This window comes from Cupressus sempervirens, chromosome 8, assembly GCF_028749045.1.
Source record: "Cupressus sempervirens isolate cs-2001-9-10 chromosome 8, ASM2874904v1, whole genome shotgun sequence".
NCBI classification, from domain to species: Eukaryota; Viridiplantae; Streptophyta; class Pinopsida; order Cupressales; family Cupressaceae; genus Cupressus; species Cupressus sempervirens.
Window position 1 is genome coordinate 340921330 of NC_143125.1, and position 23273 is coordinate 340944602.

Consider the following 23273-nt stretch of genomic DNA (forward strand, 5'->3'; position numbering starts at 1 on the left):
AGATATCATGTGAGTTACTACATGATGCAGTTGTAGTTATGTCATGAAAGATGACAATCTTTCATTGATGTATATATTTAGAGGGGAGTTATTGAAAGGTGAAAAGATCTTATCAATAACTAGACCCGTTATCATAACAAACTACATTAAGTTGTTGTCCCGGTATGCTGGAAGTTATGATAACAAACAGAAGGTAACTATTGTGAGGTGACGATCTTATCAATAGATGACCACCTTCTAACACCAAATGTGTTGAAGGTTATTGGTGTCATTGTTATTAGGTTGGATTTGTCGGACACATTGATATCCATCATGGTTATTAGGCCGGATCTTGCCGAACACCATGAAAATTATTGGTGTCATTGTTATTAGGTCGGATTTTTCCGGACACATTGATATCCATCATGGTTATTAGGCTGGATCTCGCTAGACACCATGAAAATTATTGGTGCCATTGTTATTAGGCCGGATTTTGCCAGACACATTGATATCCATCATGGTTATTAGGCTGGATCTCGCCGGACACCATGAAAATTATTGGTGCCATTGTTATTAGGCCGGATTTTGCCAGACACATTGATATCCATCATGGTTATTAGGCCAGATTTTGTCGGACACCATGAAAATTGTTATGATTCTTCGAGCCAGATATTGCCGGACACCATAACTTAAATCTATTATAGACCACACTTAAAGTGGTACTCAAAGTTATATTAAAGTTATAGTATTTGCTTAATTTTTGTCCTTGTTAAAAGGAAAAGTGTTGAGAAATTTAGTCTCATTATGAATTGTAGAAAATTCCATATATAATATATGTGTATGTTGATGGATTTATGTTGATATTCTTAAATATGTCATTCTAGGAATATCATACTAAGATGATATCTCTTCGTATACTCAAGAACATGATATGTTTTGTATCAATCCTTCCTAAGAGGGAGTGTTAAGTTTGTAGTTATAGTCAGATTGACATGATCATGAGTTTCATTATTGATGATAATATAAATATTCCTCTATATATATATATATATATATGGTTAGTTATATTATTTTATACTAACTAATGATGTTTAAACCTTGGAGACATGTCTCTTCAAAAGACATGTCTCCTCTCATAATTATATAAGATCCAAATCTGCATTTGAAACATATCTATAACAATGGCAATATTATTACTTTTGCAGACATGATCCATGTTACTTAACAGTTTGAAACCTAATCACTCTGGAACTTGCAAAGGATGTGCATTACGTAAAAATACAAAAGGGTCCTCTCCCAAAAGTGAACATAGATCCAAAGTTGTACTTGAACTTACTCACAATGACCTATGTGGTCCTGTGTTTGTACCTTCTCTAACCGGGTGTCTGTATTATGTAATTTCTAAAGATGATTTCTCTAGGAAAACTTGGATTTACTTCCTTAGACTTAAGGAATCAAATGAAGTATTATCCAAATTCAAAGAGTTTAAAGCCCAATTGAAAACCAAACTAGGAAGAAAATCATAACTGTAAGATTCAACAATGGGGGTGAATTCATTTCGGAAAACTTTTGGGGATTCTGCATCTCTATTGGGATTAAGAGAGAGTTTTTTGTATCATATAATCCTCAACAGAATGGAGTTGCAGAAAGGAAAAACAAATCTATTATAGAATCTACCAAAGCCCTGATGCATGACCAAAATCTCCACACCTCATTCTAGGCTAATACTTCTAACATCGCAGTTTACATCCAAAATAGATGCCCTCATTCAATATTAGAAAACATAACCCTTGAAGAAGTATTCATAGGAAACAAGCTAGACTTAAGTCATCTAAGAATCTTTGGATGTCCTATAGACATTCATATTCCCAAGGAAAAGAGAGCTAAACTAGAACCATCAGGAAAGAAAGGCATATTTATAGGATATCGTGAATCATCAAAAGGCTACAGGATTTACATCCCTGGACAAAGAACTATTGAAATCAGCAAACATGTAAAATTTGAAGAAGACATTGCTTTTAATTTCTCAAAGAACATTGATGAATCATACACAAAACCAACTACCGAATTAGTTGAGAATCGCACAGTGGAAAATCAGAGAGTGATTCTGGAAATCTTGCACCTCCAAGTTCAAATATAGAAAATACTGAAACCCCTATCAATAAAAAGAGACCATTTTGGGCAAGAAAAATGATAGAAGAAAATCAAGTAGAACTTGATGAAGTATTCAAAGAAAATAAGAGAAAAAGGAGCCATTCATGTTATGTTGCACAAATATCCGAACTCGTCAAAATAGAACCTACAAGTGTTGAAGAAGCATTATCATGTCAACCTTGGAAAGATATGATGATTGAAGAATATCAATCCATACTAAAAAATGATGTATGGGATGTTGTACCTAGACCTAAAGATATATCAGTTATCTCTTTCAAATGGTTATTCAAAATCAAGCATGCACTAGATGGTAGTATTGAAAAATACAAAGCCAGATTTGTAGCTCGAGGATTTTCGCAAAAGGAACAGATTATGAAAAAACCTTTGCTCCAATTGCTCATTACACTTCTGTCAAAACCATCATAGCCATTGTAGCATTTAAAGGGTGGAAGACACACCAAATGGATGTTAAAACTGCATTTCTAAATGGAGTAATTGAAGAAGTATACATCAAACAACCAGAAGGATTTGTCACCCATGACAAAAATTCCTATGTAAACTGAAGAAAGCACTATATGGTCTTAAACAAGCCCCCAGGGCATGGTACAAAAGAATACACAATTATCTTTCAAAATTAGGATACTCCAAAAATGAAGCTCATCCTAACATATATTCAAAAATAGTTGATGGTAATATGATTATTCTTTTATTATATATTGATGACTTACTAATAACAGGTGATCTTATAGCAAAATGCAAATAGGATCTAGCAGTTGAGTTCAACATGAAAGCTCTAAGACTTCTCCACTACTTCCTAAGCCTAGAAGTATGGCAAAAGAAGAACTGCATCTTTCTCAATCAAGGAAAATACACTGTTGACATTCTAACAATGTTTGGAATGATGGACTGCAAACCCTTAACTACTCCTATGGAAGCAAATCAACTCAAACTAAATAATCACGAATTTGAATCAAAACCCACTAATCCCACTTACTAGAGGCAAATGATAGTATCACTAATGTACTTTAACACTCATCCTAATATATGTTATGCAACCAATGCCTTAAGTCAATTCATGTGTGACCTGAAGAAGATCAATCTCATAGCAACCAAGCACATCTTACGATTCTTGCATGATACAATTGGACTGGGTCTCAAGTATAATCAAGTTGAGATTAACATTCATGGATATTTTGATTCTGATTGGATCGGGAGCACTACTTATCATAAAAGCTCAAGTATAATCAAGTTGAGATTAACATTCATGGATATTTTGATTTTGATTGGATCGGGAGCACTACTTATCATAAAAGTACTACAGGATGTTATTTCAGTCTTGGTTCAACAATGATATCTTGGTTCAATAGAAAAAATCATCAGTAGCCTTAAGTTCCACTGAGGTAGAATACATAGCTTCTTCCATGGGACCTAGAGAAGTAGTATGGTTAAGAAAATTCCTAGTTGGATTGTTTAGGAAACCTTTGAAGCCAACTATTATGCATTGCAACAACCAAAGTTGCATCAAGTTGTCTGTGAATCTAGTTTTCCACAATCAATCAAAGCATATTAAAATCCCTTACCATTATGTTAGAAATAACATAGATCAAGATGTACTCAAGCTGGAATACATAAGCACAAATAAACAGACAGCTGATATACTCACTAAATCTTTGTCAAAACCTAAATTGGAGTATTTCAGAGGTAAACTTGGGATGGATCAGCTATGATTGTAACTACTGAAACCAAATCTCAGTTTTTGCAATATATATGTATATTCATAAATTCTAGATGAAAAATGTTACTATCTTATAGTTGCATATGGTATGTCATGAAAGGTGATGATCTTTCATTGACATATATATATAAACAAAAGGTAACCATTGTAAGGTGACTATCTTATAAATGGTAGACCTGTTATCGTGACAAAAGTTTATTGTTGTTCCGGAGAACTGGAAGTCATGAAAATGAACATATTATGATCAGACTTCAATAAGTTGTTGTCCTAGAGTGTCGGAGATCATAATACTTGTCATGATAGAGTTCATGACATTGTGATCTTTGTTATCTAATAGACTACTTTAAATGGTTGTCCCGGAGTGCTAGAAATCAGATAACCTATTCTCCTGATAGTTATCAATGAAGTTGATACTAGAGCACATATTGAGAGAATATGAGAAATTTTGGGTGACTCTCTTCTCCCTCACTAAGAGGGGGTGTTTAAAGATTGTAGCTTCAGTCGAATTTGATCACCCTTAGATCTTTCTGTATATGCACTTTGTATAGATTAAATACGGATCACTTTGTATTAACAAGTTTTTTGTCAAAGTCGATTAGTCACTTAAGACTATCAGACACGAATGGTTATACAGACCATTGGCCATGTCATGTAGACAGGACAAGACTGCCACCCTCACGCACACACACACACACACACACACATATATGCCATGATGAAAATTATATCAATCACAACAGCTATCTGAAGTACATCAGCAACAGTATCAATTCTCTGTTCAAACAGCGACAAGGTTGAAGTACTTCCTATATACTTTAGTCTGTCAATTTAAAATAATATCTGACACTTATCACATCTTGAATAAATTGTTCACTGTTACAAATACATACATTCATCATTTCAGTATTATTCTACATTGAATCTGTCATATATATTGTTATCAGAAATAGTGAAACTGCTCTATCAGAGATCTTGTGAAAATTTACATGGCATATTAATGATTCCATGAATTCCCTGATGATCTTATCATTTTTGAGATGTTTAGGATTTCTATTTCTATTTCAGAATCAGAAAGAGAAAATTGGGGATCATTATAAGGGTTCTCCTCACTTAAGTTTCTCCTAATTTAGGACATAACCTGTAAGATTAATTGTTTTAAAGGTGGGATTGTAATGTTGTCCATGATGTGACCTATAAGGCTTCAAATTAAGCACCCAAAAATTCAATGGAAACATATTGTAATGCACCCAACAGACCACATTCTAGAGATCCATGTCACCAGATTTATGTTCGTTCATAATTTGTAATTCTAGAATCAAAAATAGATTTTAAGCTCCAGCAATGCCTTAAACTACGACAAAAAGTCCTCCCAACCAAGAAATTTCAAAAAAATTCCATGATTATTAATAATCTTTCCTATTTAGACAAACTCCATTCATTATGCATTCCTTTAGGTAGAATCACCAATATTTATATAGCATAGGACTTCGAGCATTGGCACAAAAAAGGGTACTAATAATCTTTCCTATTTAGACAAACTCCATTAATTATGCATTCCTTTAGGTAGAATCACCAATATTTATATAGCATAGGACTTCGAGCATTGGTACAAGAAAGGGTATTGTATTCATAAAATAAACAGGCAAACAAAGCCATTAACGAAGTCAACAAAGAAATTGTGGACAGAAGGGAGATTCCTACTGACTATGCCACACCATCATCTATGTGATTTGTCATGATTAATTCCAAGAATTGTCCCCCCCACCACATTCAACCTTTTTCTATAAATCTTGAATATATAAGTGATTTCTTTAGGCCCAGGCCCAAGCAGGGATGATGATGTTGCGATGACCTTTCTGAAGGAATCTTATTCCAGTGGTAGCTACAAATATTCTTATACCATGCACAGCTATTGCATTGCGATTTTACAACATGATGTGGTCTTTTATTCAATTTATATTCAAATGAATCAAATTTAATAGAAAATACCCTAGTTATGGGATTCATGCTCGGAAGGCCGGATTCAGGTCCAAGTCCGATTTAGATCCAAATTCTTGCCTGGATTCAAGCAAGGTCCTTGTTTTAGACTATGGATCCATCTGAATCCAAAGACAATGAATTTGGACGAATCCACAGGGTCAAATACAGACCCTACACGAATCTGTCACGAATCCCCAAGGACCCACATGTCAAACTTGGAATAAATATATATAATGCATATATATATATATATATATATATATATATATATATATATATATATATATATATATATATATATATATATATATATATATATATATATAATTTAACATATATAAATATTTATATAAGTGTGTGTGTGTGTGTGAACTCACAAATCATTATGGGAAAAAAAATGACGAATCCACGAATTGAATTCTCGTGTTAAGTTTTATTCTCAGAAATTAGATAATCAGTATAAGAAAAGCAAATAAAATGCATAGAAGAAACAAAAGAAGATTATCCTGAAAAAATCCTTTCACTCGAAGGGAAAAAACCAGCCACACCAGCAAAATATATCTTTCATTGATTATAAAAAAATGTTCGAGTACAAGGTTTTTCACTTGACTTGTTTACAATATACCAAGCAATCACATAAATAGATTGCAGAAGACTCTATATCTTTCACACGAAGGTCTCTTTGAGTCCCAAACATAAGTCCTTTCATATTTCCACATATTCAACACCTCGTATTTCCATACACATGCCTCTTCACATTCCATATGACACGCCTTTTTGCATAATATTAACTTATATATAATCACAAATATTTCTTCAGTTGAATATGACTATAACGGTCATAACAAACATATTTCTATCTCATAAAATCAAAGATAAAGTTCTCTATCACAACTACAATCATCAACACTCCCTCTTAGCAAGAGAGATCTTTAGTCAAGTATGTACACATAGTTGCAATCGAAGATGATATTTTGCATAACATATGGTATCTCAGCATAACATAATCCACCATAGTTACTTCATAAGCACATAGAATGAAATCACACATATGACTTTTACCATGCCTACCCGTAGAGGGTGATCCACCATACCTACTCACAGAGGGTGGAGCAAGTGCTTTCACCTCAGACTTCTCCCAGGGAAGAATGCATTTCCACCATGCCTACTCGAAAAGGGTGGTACATTGTACCTATTCCAAGAGGGTCAAACGAGGGCTTTCACCTCAAACTTCTCCCAAAGAAGAATGTATTAATATTTGAGATTTTCTCTTAACATAGACTCCCTCTTAGTAGGGACAACTTTACACACCATAAAAAAGAAGTTGATTCCAATTGTTTTACAAGAAAAGGTTGGATATCTCCCTATGTCACGTAATCTCTCTCTGAAGCTGAATAGTCTCTCTCTAAACATGATCTTCCACTTTTAATGAAAAAAATGTGTCACCAATTTATATCAAGACTGCAAAAACATCTCTCACTTTTCCATTGCACCTTGCAACCAAGAGAGATTTATAACAACTCATAAGATCCACTTATCATAGAGATCAATGCAAAGATATACTCTGTTTCCAATCAGATACATAAATTATAGAATAATTATCTCTTTGAAGTCTGATCTCAACACACACATGCAAACAATGCAACCCAACATTCATATGATAATTATTAATAACACTCATAAGATCCACTTTGCTAGTGTAAATAATTAATTATTATTTACACTTTACTTAAGTTTACTTATGTTAATGCATTATTTTATTATTTATTAGTTAGACACCTAGGAGTATGCGTACTCATATGAATTCTCTTGTTGACAACACAGGAGTTAGCAACTCTAATTTAGCACATGGTGTCTACAACACTAGAGTTTGCATAATCAACTGAGTTGTCATGTAGACAACACAATTGTTTGCACTCTAATTAAGCACATGGTGTCTACAACATCTTTTTACGTGACACACCTATGTAAGTGTATCCTCTCATCATCGCACTAACTTCTGTGCTCAATGGAGGATAATCCACTCTTGGTGGATATGTGCTTAGTTGTGAAGCTTATCATACTGCTAACTCCTAGTCATTCTAGAGGCCTTTATATACATGCACTTCTAGTGTGTATGTACATCAATTTATTCTCATATTGTTATTATGATCATACATGATTTGGTCCATATTGTGCTTTGTTCTTGAGCTTCTTGATCTTGGCGTCATTTTGCCCTAAGGGAAATTCTTACACACTTATCATAGAGATCAATACAAAGATATACTCTCTTTCCAATTAGATACAAAAATCATACAATATGTATCTCTTTGAAGTCTGATCTCAACACACATACACAAATAGTGCAGCCAAACATTCATATGATAATCATAGAATTTGTTGAACCAAAATGTGTTATTCAATAAAGATGTTACCATAAAGGAAAATGAGAATTGGGATCTTCCAGAATAACCTACCAATCTAATCACTAGCTCTTGCACAAAGTCAAGTTAGCGTACACGTGAAACATATAATAATATATATAAATAAGGACACTAAAAAAAGCTCTGTAATGAACAAAACACACCAAATATATAATCTGCATATATGATCAATTAAATAACTTTTTCTCTTCACAAAATAGATATTACCAATCGACAATTTTGAGAACCTCTTCTATGCTTGATGGTAACACCCAGGCATTATCGTCCCAATTCAAAGCATCCAAATGATATACAACAATGCAAATGGTCAGAATCTGAAATATCCCAAATGGATATTGAACCAATTTTCTTTCTCAAGATAACATTCAAAACATGAACATATGAAGTTAAATTATAAAAACCAGCAATATAAACCATAGGAAATATCCCCAATAGACATTTACCCGATTTCTTCTTAAATATAATATTCAAAACTCAAACATATGAAATTGTGTTACAAACCAATAATATAAAACCAGTAAATTCTCATAAAAGTCCTTAAAGCACGTTATTGCATTATACAACAGCAATACAATAACCAATATTCAAAGTTCAATCTTAAATACAGTTTAACAATCAGATTGGCACACTAAGGAAAGAACCTGTAAGCACATGTGAGACACCTAATGTGATGTCTCCACGGACAATAGGTTTGCGTCCACTATCTGCCGACAGGAGGGGCTATGTCCTCGCACTAGTTGAAAGTTGAAGCTTTCTGATTGACTCTCACAAGAGAGAAATCGAAATCTGAAATCATAAAACAAGCATCCCAAATGAATGAGTCTCTTCTCCTTTTATCCTCACGGTTGTGACTCTTCGACTTCCTTCCTAGCTTTTTGTTTTATCTCTCATTGTCATTTTTAGCCAACTTTATAATATTAAATTGACCTTTTATAACTTGAATCCACGCTCTCAAAGTCAATTTTAATATTATATGAATGTCTTTAAATTTTCTAGTGTCCCAAAAAGGGGACATTACAAATCTTCCTTCCTTGGGATTGCTTGTCCTCAAGCAATCAGTTCTAGGATCCCACATGAATCTGTAGGTAGCTCTGTAGCCCAATTTGAAAACAAATCTTGCCACACTACGAAGCAAGGTATCAAATTGCAACCCATCTATCAACCAAATCCCTGAAGCCCATGTTAATCTATGAAATATCGCTGACTCTGTAGGCTATACACTTTGATTATCATCGTATCCAATCTAAAATTGAGTAGAACTACAACAAAATCCTCAACAAGCCATAGATACATACAGTCAACACCTAGATCCCAAACCTTGTTGTCATGTCCAGCTGATATGATAAGGTAGAAATGTATCAAGGAGCTATGCACAACCTAGTAGATGATGACGACCCGACCTAAATAGATGATGTAAGAAACGAGCTGCTCAAAAGCTGAAAACAACACCAATGGCACATCACATATCATATTATCATCATCAATCTGGAGAACCCCCAAGTACATAGGTGCTATGAGTAAGTACGATGTTGAAAAGCCATTCCCTATGATTGAAACATAACTCCTATAAATACTCCACCAAGATCTATTCAATGGCTGATGTAGGAAATCCATCCAATTCTTGTATGGGTTGTAACCGGGAACCATACTCGGGATCCAATATTCTGAAGTGACAATCATCCTCTTCCTGACAATCAAAAGGAGTCCCTCATTTATCTCAAAAAGGGGATTATCGAAAGTCCAATCAGCATCTACTTCAAACATGGGGTTGTCGACAAGCTGAATGTGATCTGAAATCGTGGTACTTGGTCTTTTGGGACATCTGTCCAAGTCATAAGTCTACTGAATGCTATCAAGTTCATCAATTACTTCTTGGAAAAACTCTTGCCTCTCTTTTTCCTCATGTTTCCGAAAATGATTCACAATCCTGATCTGATTTTCCACTTCCTGAAGAGAAAACTGAGTATCATCCAATGCCTTACGAGCATCCTTAAGCTCCTTGCTGAGCTCCATAATCTCATTCTTTTCTTTATTCAATTGACCAACATGTATTCAAGCAACCTTAAGAGAATACTCCCTATCGGAAAGCAAACATAAATAATCTGATTTCATAAATTCAAGGGCTGTTTTGACTACCTACAAATCAGCAACAGGCCAATCTCCTTCAACTCCCTTTTGAGCCTTCCTCTGGAGATCCTCCACCATCCTATGAGTGCTGTCATAATGTACCAAAGATGCCAAAACCATGTCTTCACTAACCTTTAGCTAGTTCTTTTTAAGGTATATATTTCATTGTTGTCATGTTGAAGCGGTTCATCATCTTGCAACATCATCTTGGATTGTTCCTCTCAATTTATGTCATGGCCATAAGAAATATATGGTTCATCACACCTCTCAAAACCATAGGCCTCCTTTCCCCTGTTCTTTTGATTTGTATGCAAAGGCAAAAGTGTTGTCATGTTATCATGTGTATATAAAGACTCATCATACAAAGACTCCAACCTGCTATTACCTCATGTGCAACTGACCTCATCAACCCGTTTGTCAAAGTTAACCTCCAAATCACCAACGTAGAAACTTGCAACCTGTGTAACATCTTCTATGTGATCACGAGAAGGGTGCAAATCAATGGTAGTTGACTGCTCTTCTTTTTCAAGATCCTCTGTTAGATAATTTTGGTTTGTTGGAAACTCTTCATACAAATTTTTGCATTGGTCTTTTGCAAGGAGATCCTGAGCCAATTCAAAATACTTCTTTTTTGCCATATCAGTCTTATTTTGAAGTTTTGGATGGAAGTTCATATAATCAAAAATTAATAAATCGCTTCGAACTCGTGCTGGAAATTTGTTATATTCGTCATCAATCTCGAGTATATTTGCCTTTATATCTGATTGGAGATTATGGATTACCTATTGTTTATTTTGAGCAAGCTCTTTCCTATTCCTGTCTTGATTAGGAATTTTTCCCAACTTCTATTCCGAACTCAGTGCCAACCAAAAACTTCCAATTTGCTCAAATAATGTTGTCAAATAGTTGGTGGACGCATATCATCACTAGATTGCTTCAGCAACACCACAATCCAACTTTCAGATAGACATAAGTCCTTTGCTGCAAGCTTCACCCTCTGTGCTTCTACTCAAATACCCTGAAATTATTTCAAACAATTTGCGTGTTTGTTTCTTGTATCCTATTATCACTACTCATCGTAGAAGGTTTGTCATTAACACTGCAATAAGTTCAGCACAACTCCTTCACTGAGTCATCAGTGCTAATCTAGGCATGCATTTACACTGCAAGGGAGTGCATCGATATTCCAACATCTTCCTCCTTGTCTAACTAGATACCACTGCATCCGGAGTTATAACACTGAGCATTGTAGCCAGGCTAGGATGAATCATTCCTGAACCCTTTGCAATGCCTCCCCACCACCCCCCCCCCCCCCCCCCCCCACAATTCTCGCAGTTGCTCCACCTATCTAAGTCTCAAGGGCTTCAGTTTTGCCGACAAGATCAATTGTTGTGATAGCTATAGCTGCAGAATCAGCTCCTTTAATAGCTGAAGATAGTGAACCCACCAATTTTGGAAGTGAGGTCAGCAGAGCTTCCCTTTTTATATGGTGACCTATAACACCAGTTGATCTAATTAAAAATCACTTCGGACTAACTTCAGGAAGCTTGCCAACAGCTCTAGCACAATATAGAGCATCCTGATAGCCTACATCACCCATTGCAACATTTTCTTGACCTACATTAATTAAAACTCCACGCACCCTAGATGATAAAACCTTTTTGCAATAAAGCATTGGTGCAACTACAATTGTATTTGATTTAATTCCTCCTACATCGATGCCTCCTTCCTCGCTATATAGACTTTCCTAGCACTAGATGCTTTGTTAACTCCCAATCATCAGGTAATAGTTGTTTCCTGTCCAAACTGATAAGAATAACCGCAGATGTTCGACCATTCAAGGAGTTCTATTACAATGTTGTGTAATGCTTACAATCGGTTAAGCACAAAGAGTCCAATATCGATTCTGCTCTATAGAAGCTTATCTTCCAACTACGATTCTGACATTAAGTATATAGCTGAATTCTACAGATATCATTGTATATCCATTCAATTTCCTCCTTTCAACTTAATCCATGCCTTTTAGAAGATTCCCGATGATGTTCGGCAAATTCGTGGTCTTCTAGTTTGAAAAACATGACACAATATTTCCTTTGAACCAAGGGGTTTAATCCATCAGAGTGAGCCTATGTAATACTGTCATCATAATTGTTAATGTCAAAACGTTTGCACATCTCCCTCTACTATTGATGGTTGCTCGAAATTTCCTACTTCGACAAAACTCTTCCACCCATAAACAATTTTACTAGATTGCGGACACTTGTCTTGTTGCTCGATTACCCAATATTGATTCTACTCTATAGAAGCTTATCTTCCAACTACGATTCTAACGTTAAGTATATAGGTGAATTCTACAGATATTGTTGTATATCCATTCAATTTCCTCTTTTCAACTTAATCCATGCCTTTTAGAAGATTCCCGATGATGCTCGACAAATTCGTGGTCTTCCAATCTGAAAAACATGACACGATATTTCTTTCAAACCAATGGGTTTAATCCATCAGAGTGAGCCTGTGTAATATTATCATCATAATTGTTAATATCAAAACGTTTGCACACTACACTCTATCGTTAATGGCTGCTCAGAATTTCCTACTTCAACAAAACTCTTCCACCCATAAACAATTTTACTAGATTGCGGACACTTGTCTTGTTGCTCGATTACCCAATAATAGCTAGTGTTTCAACTCTTCATGGTGGTTACTTCTGCTCCAAAACTTCCTGTGTAATTGAATATGAGTACTTCAACAAACACCCTTGTCGTTACAACAATCCAACACCCAATCAATCATTCCTGTCTGATAGTAACGAAATATTAAAAATCTTTTTCCCTACATAATGTAAAAGTGTCACTTCACTATTTTGATTGTTCGAATATAAGTCTCAGCCACGTAATCTTGTTTCCATTAAAAAAATCGATTTGAAAACTCCCATAACTGCTAACGATACTGCGTGTAGCTCTGTCGAGTTAGGGAGTTCCAACTCCCCTCATCTACACCAGAAACAGCTCCTTCGTTATATTCCTTACATCATGACACTGACACTGCTTCCTTGAATCTGCAATTTTAGGAATGGTGTTTCTACCACAAAGAATGTCAGATCTCACAAAAATTGAAAATGATTTATTGTGGCACTATAGTTTGTGTTTGGGGTATATCTACACACCCGGTACACCAAAACAAAGCTCCTGAGACTATTCTTATAGCTGCATAATGGCGATGGTACTGGCTGTCTATAAAGCTCCTATTATTCAGCTCTCCCTGTACATGTGTTCTATGAATTCCAGATTTGAATGCTGCTGTTCTACGAATTCCAGCTTTGAATGCTGCTACTACTCTCATGTCTAGAGGAAGAATCGATACTGAGTTGAATGGTATGTAACTGCAGCTTCCCTATCTCACTTGCGGCACACTAACATCACCCCCGACATAAGTTGGTTTGCGGGCAACAGTTCTAACATTTATCCTCTACACAATCTGTCCCTGCAAAGTCGGACCTCTTAGTGCCTAACGGATTGCAGGCAAACTTTCGTTATCCGCTGGCCCGTATGGTAGATGTCCGAGTTTCTCCTATCTCCTACTCTCCACGCCACAGTCTACAATTTATGTTCTCCTCACTTGAATCTGTAGGGTAAACGCATGCCTCTAGGTTGCCTAAACCTGTGTACACACTTCCGAGAGCTACTAGGGCTACATCCAATCCCCCAACTTCTCAAGGTTTGGTGCTATTTGCCAACGGAAGAAGTTAGTCTACTCAAAGACAGCACATCTTACACGACAACCTTTAACATGATGGTGCCTTTAGTCACCACAAAATTATTTGACGACAATATGAAGTGACACATTAATATGGGCTCAACATGTCTGAAAATACCATGTATTTCCTACAAGCCAGTACACCATACGCAAGGCTATTCATATAATATTTACAAGCAAAATAATATCCAATAATAATATTCGAGCCAAGGTAGAATTTTCAATTGTATTTCTCCAACGGGCTTTGGAACTATCCTTCAAAACTATTTTCAGAAGCGTAATCTCTCTCTGACAAGCCCTCGTGATAAAATCTTTTGCAAAAATGTTCTGGTAAAGCTTGACAGGTTGGTAGGAAAAACCAGCTCTAATACCAATGAAATATCCCAAATGGATATTGACCCGATTTTCTTTCTCAAGATAACATTCAAAACATAAACATATGAAGTTGCATTATAAAAACTCGTAATATAAACCATAGGAAATATCCCCAATAGATATTTACCCAGTTTCTTCTTGAATATAATATTCAAAACCCAAACATATGAAATCACATTACAAACCAACAGTATAAAACTAGTAAGTTCTCATAAAAGTCCTTAAAGCACATTATTGCATTACACAACAGCAATGCAATAATTAGTATTCAGAGTCCAATCTTAAACACAGTTTAACAATCAAATTGGCACACTAAGAAAATAACCTATAAGCACATTCGAGAAACCTAATGTGACGTCTCCACAGACAATGGGTTTGCATCCACTGTCTGTTGCCACGAGGGGCTACGTCCTCACACTGGTTGAAAGCTAAAGCTTTCTGAATGACTCTTGCAAGAGAGAAACTTAAATCTGAAATCATAAAACAAGCATCTCAAATGAATGAGTCTCTTCTCCTTTTATCCTCACAGTTGTAACTCTTTGACAACCTATCGAGCTTTTCGTCTTATCTCTCCTTGTCATTTTTAGCCCACTTTATAATATTAAATTGACCTTTTATAATTAGAATCCACTCTCAAAGTCCATTTTAATATTATATGAATATGTCTTTAACTTTTCTAATGTCCCAAAAAGGGGACATTACAGAGTCCCCTATCGGAAGACCCTTTCTCTATCAACCAATTAGATGTTTGGTTCTAATTAAACAGTCAAACAACAACCATGATTCCCGCAAAGTTTCTAATGCTCATTAGAACCAAATCTGGTAAGAATTTTGAAAATGCCCAAAACTTTGTGTTCGGTCTCTTCCTCTAATTGACTAAAACCCCCAAGTCACCTTGAATATCTGGCTTTAGCCCCTCCCAAATGAAGGCTTCTCAATGTGTCCTTTGCATTGCCACATCTGAATTGATATATAGACCTCAGTGCAAATAGGCCGAACAAAATGCATATGATGCCCACACACAGGCAAAAGATTGAAAAGAGAGAACAGCATGATTTCTGTTGCAACCATGATTCATGTTTCCCATTTTGAAATAGTGGGAGAAACGTGGAAGTCAATTTCATCTAAGTCATCCAAGCTAAGATGTTCTCATACACTATCCAAAAAAAACTTCAACTGACTTAGCAATGAAGAAGTGACCAAGATACCAAGATATCGGGGAATCATTCTTAATACGAGAACGATTGAACATGAAGGCCGACTCACGCCAACTCACCGAGCAATAACTAACTAATATAGTAATTACACGAGTAAGAAGCTTGAAAACAATGCAAGATGCAAAATTATATCATCAGGCGATGAATGATGGATGCCAAGTCATCACAATAAACATTAAACACTAAAAGTCAAGTTGTCATAATGAGCGGTGAACTCAAAAGAAAGGAACACACGGGCAGCAGCGTTAAATGACTCTGACGTCTTGACTACCCAATGGCTTTTGCACATGCTCTGCCAGCGATGTTAAGATCTATGTTCTTTTTTCGGCTTGTTTTGATAGACACGACTTCTTCCATCTTTTTATTCTTTTATACATTCAGTCGTTCTAAACAAAATTTTCATTCAAATTTAATAAACACAATATGTCGATGTTGAGCGCCAATTATAGTCTTCTAACACCAAACATCTAAGTGGTAAAAGAATATTTTATTCTATGTTGCTACCGCCTTCCATATACTTTCCTTCGACACATTTGGTTATAAAATTTGGCCAGACAAACAGCCACCTCCCTGATAAGCATTGCTTATCCAACTATTAGCAAAGACAAGAGTTTTTGAACCGTTATATGAATATTATATTCTTGCATACCAAATATTGTGAATATTGATGGCTCTGTCTGACATGATATATGCTTATCAAATCTAGTGCCTTCAAAATCAAAGAGAATGCAATCAAAAGAAAAAACATACCTGATACCGTGCATATCACAAACAAATTTAATTCAGCATTTGCTGTGATTTTTGTTCAATACCACCTTCAAAGTAGTGATAGAGAAACAAGCGATTGTCATTACCAAATCAATTTCCATTGTCGTTGCAAAAATTCTTCTTGTCATCACCTCTGTGCAAGGCGTCCACCATGCCACCTTTGTTCTCCTCTATACTCATTCACTTTGATTGACATATCCCAAGACCTTCAGAAATGCAAATGCTTGGACTGGTGCCCCAACTAGAAATCTACGGCCAAATATATGATAACACGGAACAGACATGATAAGATCTGGAGGGCCAAGATGTAACAATTCTATTTGTGTAGATAAATTCTCCACTTCCCAATTTCCATATTGGTAAGCTTCTCACAGAGATTGGAAGAGTTCCAAATTTTAAAGGTCTCAGATTCTGACATGCAATACTTGCTAGATCCTATATTCCTCAAATATAATCATTTCACAACCTGAATGCATCACGAGTTATAGAAACACTAAACTTTACTCAAGAGTTGACATGCAAAAAGTGACTGTAAAGTTGGAGGAATGCTAAAATGAATGATATGAATCACAACACATCGATAAAAATCCAAGCAAATTTGTAAAACTACCACCACACTAGGTACCTCACCTACCCTTCCATATAAGAGAATGAAAACGGAGCAGAATAACATCATAGAGAAATAAAAGAGACCAAACTAAATAATTGATGCAACAGAACAAAACCACTAAGAAGTGAACAAAAGATCAAACCAAGAGATTTTAACATTAATTTTCAGAAGAGATGCTACTATTATATTACCAACATTTCCTTATATGTTGTTATCTAACCTTGTTCTGATACCATGTTGAGTTTTAAAAAAAAATAAACAGCATTAGAAAAGTAAATAAAACGCACAAAAGACACAAAAGACTTATCTTGGGAAAAATCCAGCCACACCAGCAAAGTATCTCTTTTATTGATTATACAATGTGTTTGAGTGCAAAGCTTATTTACAATATACCAAGCAATCACATAAATAGATTGCACAACACTCTTCATCTTTCACATGAAGGTTTCTTTGAGTCCCAAACATAAGACCCTTCATATTGCCACATATTCAACACTTCATATTTCCATACACACATAGTTCCAAGAATCACGACGATTCATGCGATTCACGCGATTCGACGATTCGATTCAAGCCAAACGATTTTTTGTGAATCAATGAATCGAATCAGCGATAAAGGGTTTATGAAATAAGTTGTTCACTAAATTTCAAGGGTTTTTTAAATTTGCCGATTCGTGGGCGATTCAATTCCGATTCATGGCCGATTCACGATTTGATTCGGCCTTGCCGATTCCGATCCGATTCCGATTCTTGTTACTTTGCATACACATGCCTCCTTGCATAACACGTCTTTTTACATAATATTAACTTAAATATAATCACAAATATCTCTTTCAGCTAAATATGGACATAATGGTCAGAACAAACATATTTCTCTCTCATAAAATCAGAGATAAAGATCTCTATCACAGCTACAATCTTCAACATCTCGAACCTGAATCCGAGCCCAAACCCGAATCGGCAACTAAGGAAAATACTTTTGAACTCATTTATACTCACTGGATATTTCGTCTTTGAGTCTTGTCAGAAAAAAAAATTAAAATTTAAACAAAACAAAAAAAAAATCTGTTGTTAAAGAGATTCAAGCAATTTTTACCCAAGTCTGCCAAATATGCTATGACTTCCCAACTCCTCGTTAGTATTTATTCATCACACGAAAATGTTATGATGTAATATTTATTCCTAGCAAATGTGACTTGACCTTATTAGTCTCATAAACACATGATCTGGTGGTCATTTCCTTTAAAAGTTCATTATAACACCTAAAATACATATCCTATAAACTTTCACATAAAGCATCTAGTTAGATATATTCAGTTTTCTACTATGGCTTTATTAATTCTCTAAGAAACATCATCTTTAACTCACTTCCACAACTGATTCAATGGTACAGTGACCATAGATAAATAAATTGTATGAATCATAGCTACAATACCTATGTTCCTACTTGCTATAACAGGACGTTTATCTTCATTAGAAGAAAGAGAGAAATAAACATTAGTCCTTTCCGTATCATTTCCCATTTCTTATTTACAATGGAAGAGGATGCAAAAAGTTAAGGATTTGAAATTATTTTTCTTACTGATTGTGCATATCAAGCAAGTCTAATTCTCATTTAGCACATGGTATGTTCCCATTGAACATCACACTGTAGACCAAGTATCAACTACCTCTAAATCACTAAGTTAGCAGATTCACTCTCAGACCCCTCCAAGTCGGGTTTGATTCTACACAAATTTGGGTCCCTGTCAAATTTGTTACTAATTCTGCCAATCACCAAAACTTACTGCAGATTCTGAGAGGAGAACCCAGGAGGAACTCAGAAGAATTTGCAGTGAATTTGGTCAAAAAAAGACTTCTTTTGCCTAATTTGGTCTATTCAATCCTCCAAACCTAAAAGTGACCACTAAATAGGCCAAAAACAATTTCTAATATATCACTTGTACAATTGTGAATTAAAAGAAAAACTTCTAGCCTCCATTGTTAAACTTTCTTGTTTAGTTGTCATTGCTCAAGGAGTGTTGAGAAGTGATTGTTGCATGCTCTAAGCTTATTAGTTAGCTATTTTGCAATGTTGCTTCAATATAGCATAGTGGTGTATTAGTTTCTTTGCTTTTGCATATATATATATATATATATGGACAAACACAAAACGAATACAAACCCAACATAAAAAAATGAATGACTTTCAAACTCAAATACGAACCAGCAACTTAGCTAAATCAAAATGTTATTAATTTCTCAGATGTAAGTTGTGGTGCATAACACTTATATATACTTCCATCACCTCAACAATATGCACAAGTCGTGACTCGATCGCAAAGTGATTAACAAGCAGTGGCCTGAAGTGCACATGCCTCAGAAAACAGCTGACAGATCCAATAAACAAACTAAATAATACAAATCCTTTATATCTACTTATATGCTTGAATTGTTTTACACAACAGAAGATTATATTATTACAAAAAGAATAAGAAAAATGTCCATGCAGACAAACCCTTGATTGGAATGACAAAGAAATCAAAACTTACAGGGCCAGCAGACACACGATCAAGAGTAATAGCAAAGTACATTTCATTAGCAAGAGAGAGCTTCTGGCACAAGTACACCTGAAAGCCAGATAATACAAGTAAATCTATCACATCTGTTTAAGATACATTGAACAGAAGAGAAAAAATCACCAAACCAAGCTAGCCTCATCTATGAAGGAGATTGATGATAATAAAAGGGCAGATCATAAAAAGTACAGGATGATAAAAATTAGCCAAATGCAAACTAAAGAAATATAATTCTGTTTAAATTTGGGAAATTTATTACTAGATCACAATATGCAGGTCATGTTTTAATATTTTGTTGAATACTTAGATGTCAGAGTACAAACAGTGAACCAGGCTCCTATCTTACAAATCGAAACTTTAAATATACATAATTATATCTACTAGTGGAAAGTAATATTCAAATAGAACTTTATGGTTAACACTATTGTGAGACAATTTAGTGTTATACAGCATAATATAATTTTTTCTTAAATTAGCATAGTGTTATATTCCTTGCTGATGTTTCAAATTCTTTTAAAACGTATCAATTTCATTTGGCCAATCATAGTTGCTAAGCAAAAATAACATGAGGGTAGTGCAAACGAAACTTCTTGATAGCAATATTGCCTTCACACACATCCATAGGTGGAAGTGCAAAGCATCCGTACTTATCAACAGTTGATGTGTATGTGTAATTATGTGCAAGCATATGCAGAAATACACATACGCACAGGTTAGTTGAATGCAGCAAATTCTATATAATACTTTGAAAGACTTGCCAGGCCCTTCTCACCTAACCATATGGTACTTTTATAGACTTGCCACACAAGTTAGTTGAATGCAGCAAATTGTAAGGGAGCTCAAAATCTCTGTATAATAAAGTTGAAAAGAAATGGAACCCAGAAGACTTGCACGCAAGAAAAGAGGGTACTACATTAATATCCATGAACAGAGACACATATATATGACCAAAAACTACATGTATGAGGTACAATTACAGTTTGATATGTTTAAACATCTAAAACTTTAAAAAATAAAATGCGTACCAAAAAAGCAGAAAACTAATAAGGGTGAACCCCAGATAAATAAAACTACACAAGACAGAAAAGTGAAAAGATGAAAATCAAGTAATAATAACCATGTAAAGGAAGGTCTCTCAATGAATGCAGCCAGTGAAGAGAGAACAGAGATTAAAGCTTAAAAACAATGTGGGTTCAATCTACGTCAAAAACAAAATTGGAGGGAAGATTAAAAACTTTCTTATCCATTTTTACTAAAGGAAAGAAAATAGATCTGAAAATGTCCACATGAGAATGACTCAAGCTCATAGGGCCTAGAAAGGGAATGCTAGTAGAAAGTGTAATGTCCCTTTTTATACGATACTTGATTCCAAATCCATATGCTATTTACAATTGATAATGGCTGATAATGATATGAAGATTAATTCCAAATGCATATGCTGCTGTATACTAATAATAATCACATATCAATCCATCAAATATATCATGGCGGTGTCTGCTATTGCAAATAAATATATGCTCAATTACCTGGTAATGCTGTCCCTGATATACAATGGATCACATGCCAATATGCTGGTTGTCTGTGTACAATAACAGTGTTGTTTATTGCCTAGGCTGTGTCTGGTATGCTGATATCAATGTGCTCTGATCAATTTAAGCCGTCTCTGATATATCTTTCTATAAAAATGCTTTAGATATAATGTTGTCTCTAATATGGCCAATAGACAATTCCACCGATGATTGCCTGGGGCAATACAAGGCTCTAAACATAGCAATCCATGCACGAATATAATTTTTATTATTCTGAATTCCATAACAATGTCTTTTATAAATGATATGATCTCCAATAAAATATGCACCATGCATGGAAGAGGCAGAATGGAATAATCACTTCTTATCATTGTAACAATAATAAAGAAGAGTTGTGTCTCATCACAGTAATTACTGTAATAATTATTGTGGTTAGCACCAGTGTTACTCGGGGACACATCCCAAGCGTACCGGAAACATTTCCAGCACCTGGGGGCGGCTAGGGGACGTCCCCACCCCGTCCCCTCTTTTTGAAAGTTCATTGAAAACGTCCCAGAAACTTGGGGACTTCGGAAAAAGTTTTTGGGGATGCCCATACGCCATGGGGACAGTTGGGGACGCCTTCGGGGTCCCCGGAACAAATGGGCATCCCCAATGAGATAGGCAAAATCAGCATTTGAAAAACACGTTTTTCTTTTATAAAACTTTCTTTTTCAATTTTAAAGTGGGCCCCTCCTTCCAAGTTTGCCCTAAAATGCTTATTACTGTTTGGCAGTTAATTCTCGCTATTTGGGAAGCCCTAATTAGTATTTGACAACATTATATTAAGAATCGTGAAATTCAGAATGCTATTACAGTCATGCTACACGCTCAGAATCATATAGCAGACTGTTTGCCGAGTGTTGGGAAAATCTGTAAAGTGTATTACAGACCTAGAACATGCATTTATTATGTCATTGTCTGACAATACATCAGTGTTGTATTGGTTTTGGGTTGATTTGGTTCTTTGTGGTAGATATAATGAATATTGGAGGTTGTGTCAAGATACCATATTACTGTAGCAGACCTATATCAAAATTCGAACTGTGTAGTGGACCTCTTTGTACTAATATCAGTCCACTTACAATTAGTTGGAGGTGTAGTTTCAGAATTAAATGATAGCACTGTGCTTCAGATTGGAAGGTGAGTTACTGTTCTTGTTGCCGTTGGCAGTGAATTCCAAATTATGTTCATGGGCAAATTTCAATTTTTTACTTAATTATTTAAATATCACATGCATATTGACAATAATTACAAATTATAGATGCACATTAACTACTGAGTTTGACTATTGAATGTTGTATGTTAAGGTCCTATGATGTTTAATTGGCATGCTTTATCCATGTTTTCATAAAAATGTAATTTACATTGCAAATTTTCCTATATATTTTATATAGTCGTTCCCTTTGTCATCTCCTTGCCATACCCAAACTTGGCAAAAGAAAATGTCGTCCTGGAAACTTATCACAGATTACCTTATTAATCATGCTTAGGTATGCAGTGCAAGATAATTGCAAGCGTAGTGTAAATATTTGGTACGAATTACTCAAACGATTTGATCTCTGATCGCTTTTATGTATGGCCGCCTTCTAATATTATCAAAGTCAGTTATGTCTATGAAATCCTTGATATTGCTCATCTCATATGCTTGATGGCAAAATATGAATATAGCTGTCAAAGCTCAATGATCTACTGGGATGAGGATATGTATCTCAGAACTTCCCACCACAAGCTGATATCACTGAACTCTTGATTTGCAATTGCTATGGTGCTTGCTCTAGAAGACACTGGTGCAATCACTGGTTAAGATTGAATCACGGGTATATGATGTTGCATTGTCCAAGTATGAGCCACTGATGATGACACCTTGGTGTGATGCCTTGCCAACCACTTGATGGGAATCGACAATCTGGTCAATATGTCCCATGATTTAACACATACTCAATGGAATTCTAACGGGAAAATCGAGGATATGACTTCCAATGTTGCCAGCAAATTATATTGGTTAACCAAGATTAATAAT

The 23273-nt window shown here is 35.3% G+C and overlaps 1 protein-coding gene across 1 annotated transcript in view; it reads right to left on the reverse strand.

The window, feature by feature from the left end:
• Positions 1-23273, reverse strand: part of LOC149542733 (ATP citrate lyase (ACL) family protein) — a 169622-nt gene that overhangs the window by 79979 nt on the left and 66370 nt on the right. The window contains exon 5 of the mRNA XM_089797617.1: positions 19656-19733. Coding sequence (XP_089653743.1) covers positions 19656-19733 — 78 coding nt within the window. The remainder of the gene's footprint in view (positions 1-19655; positions 19734-23273) is intronic.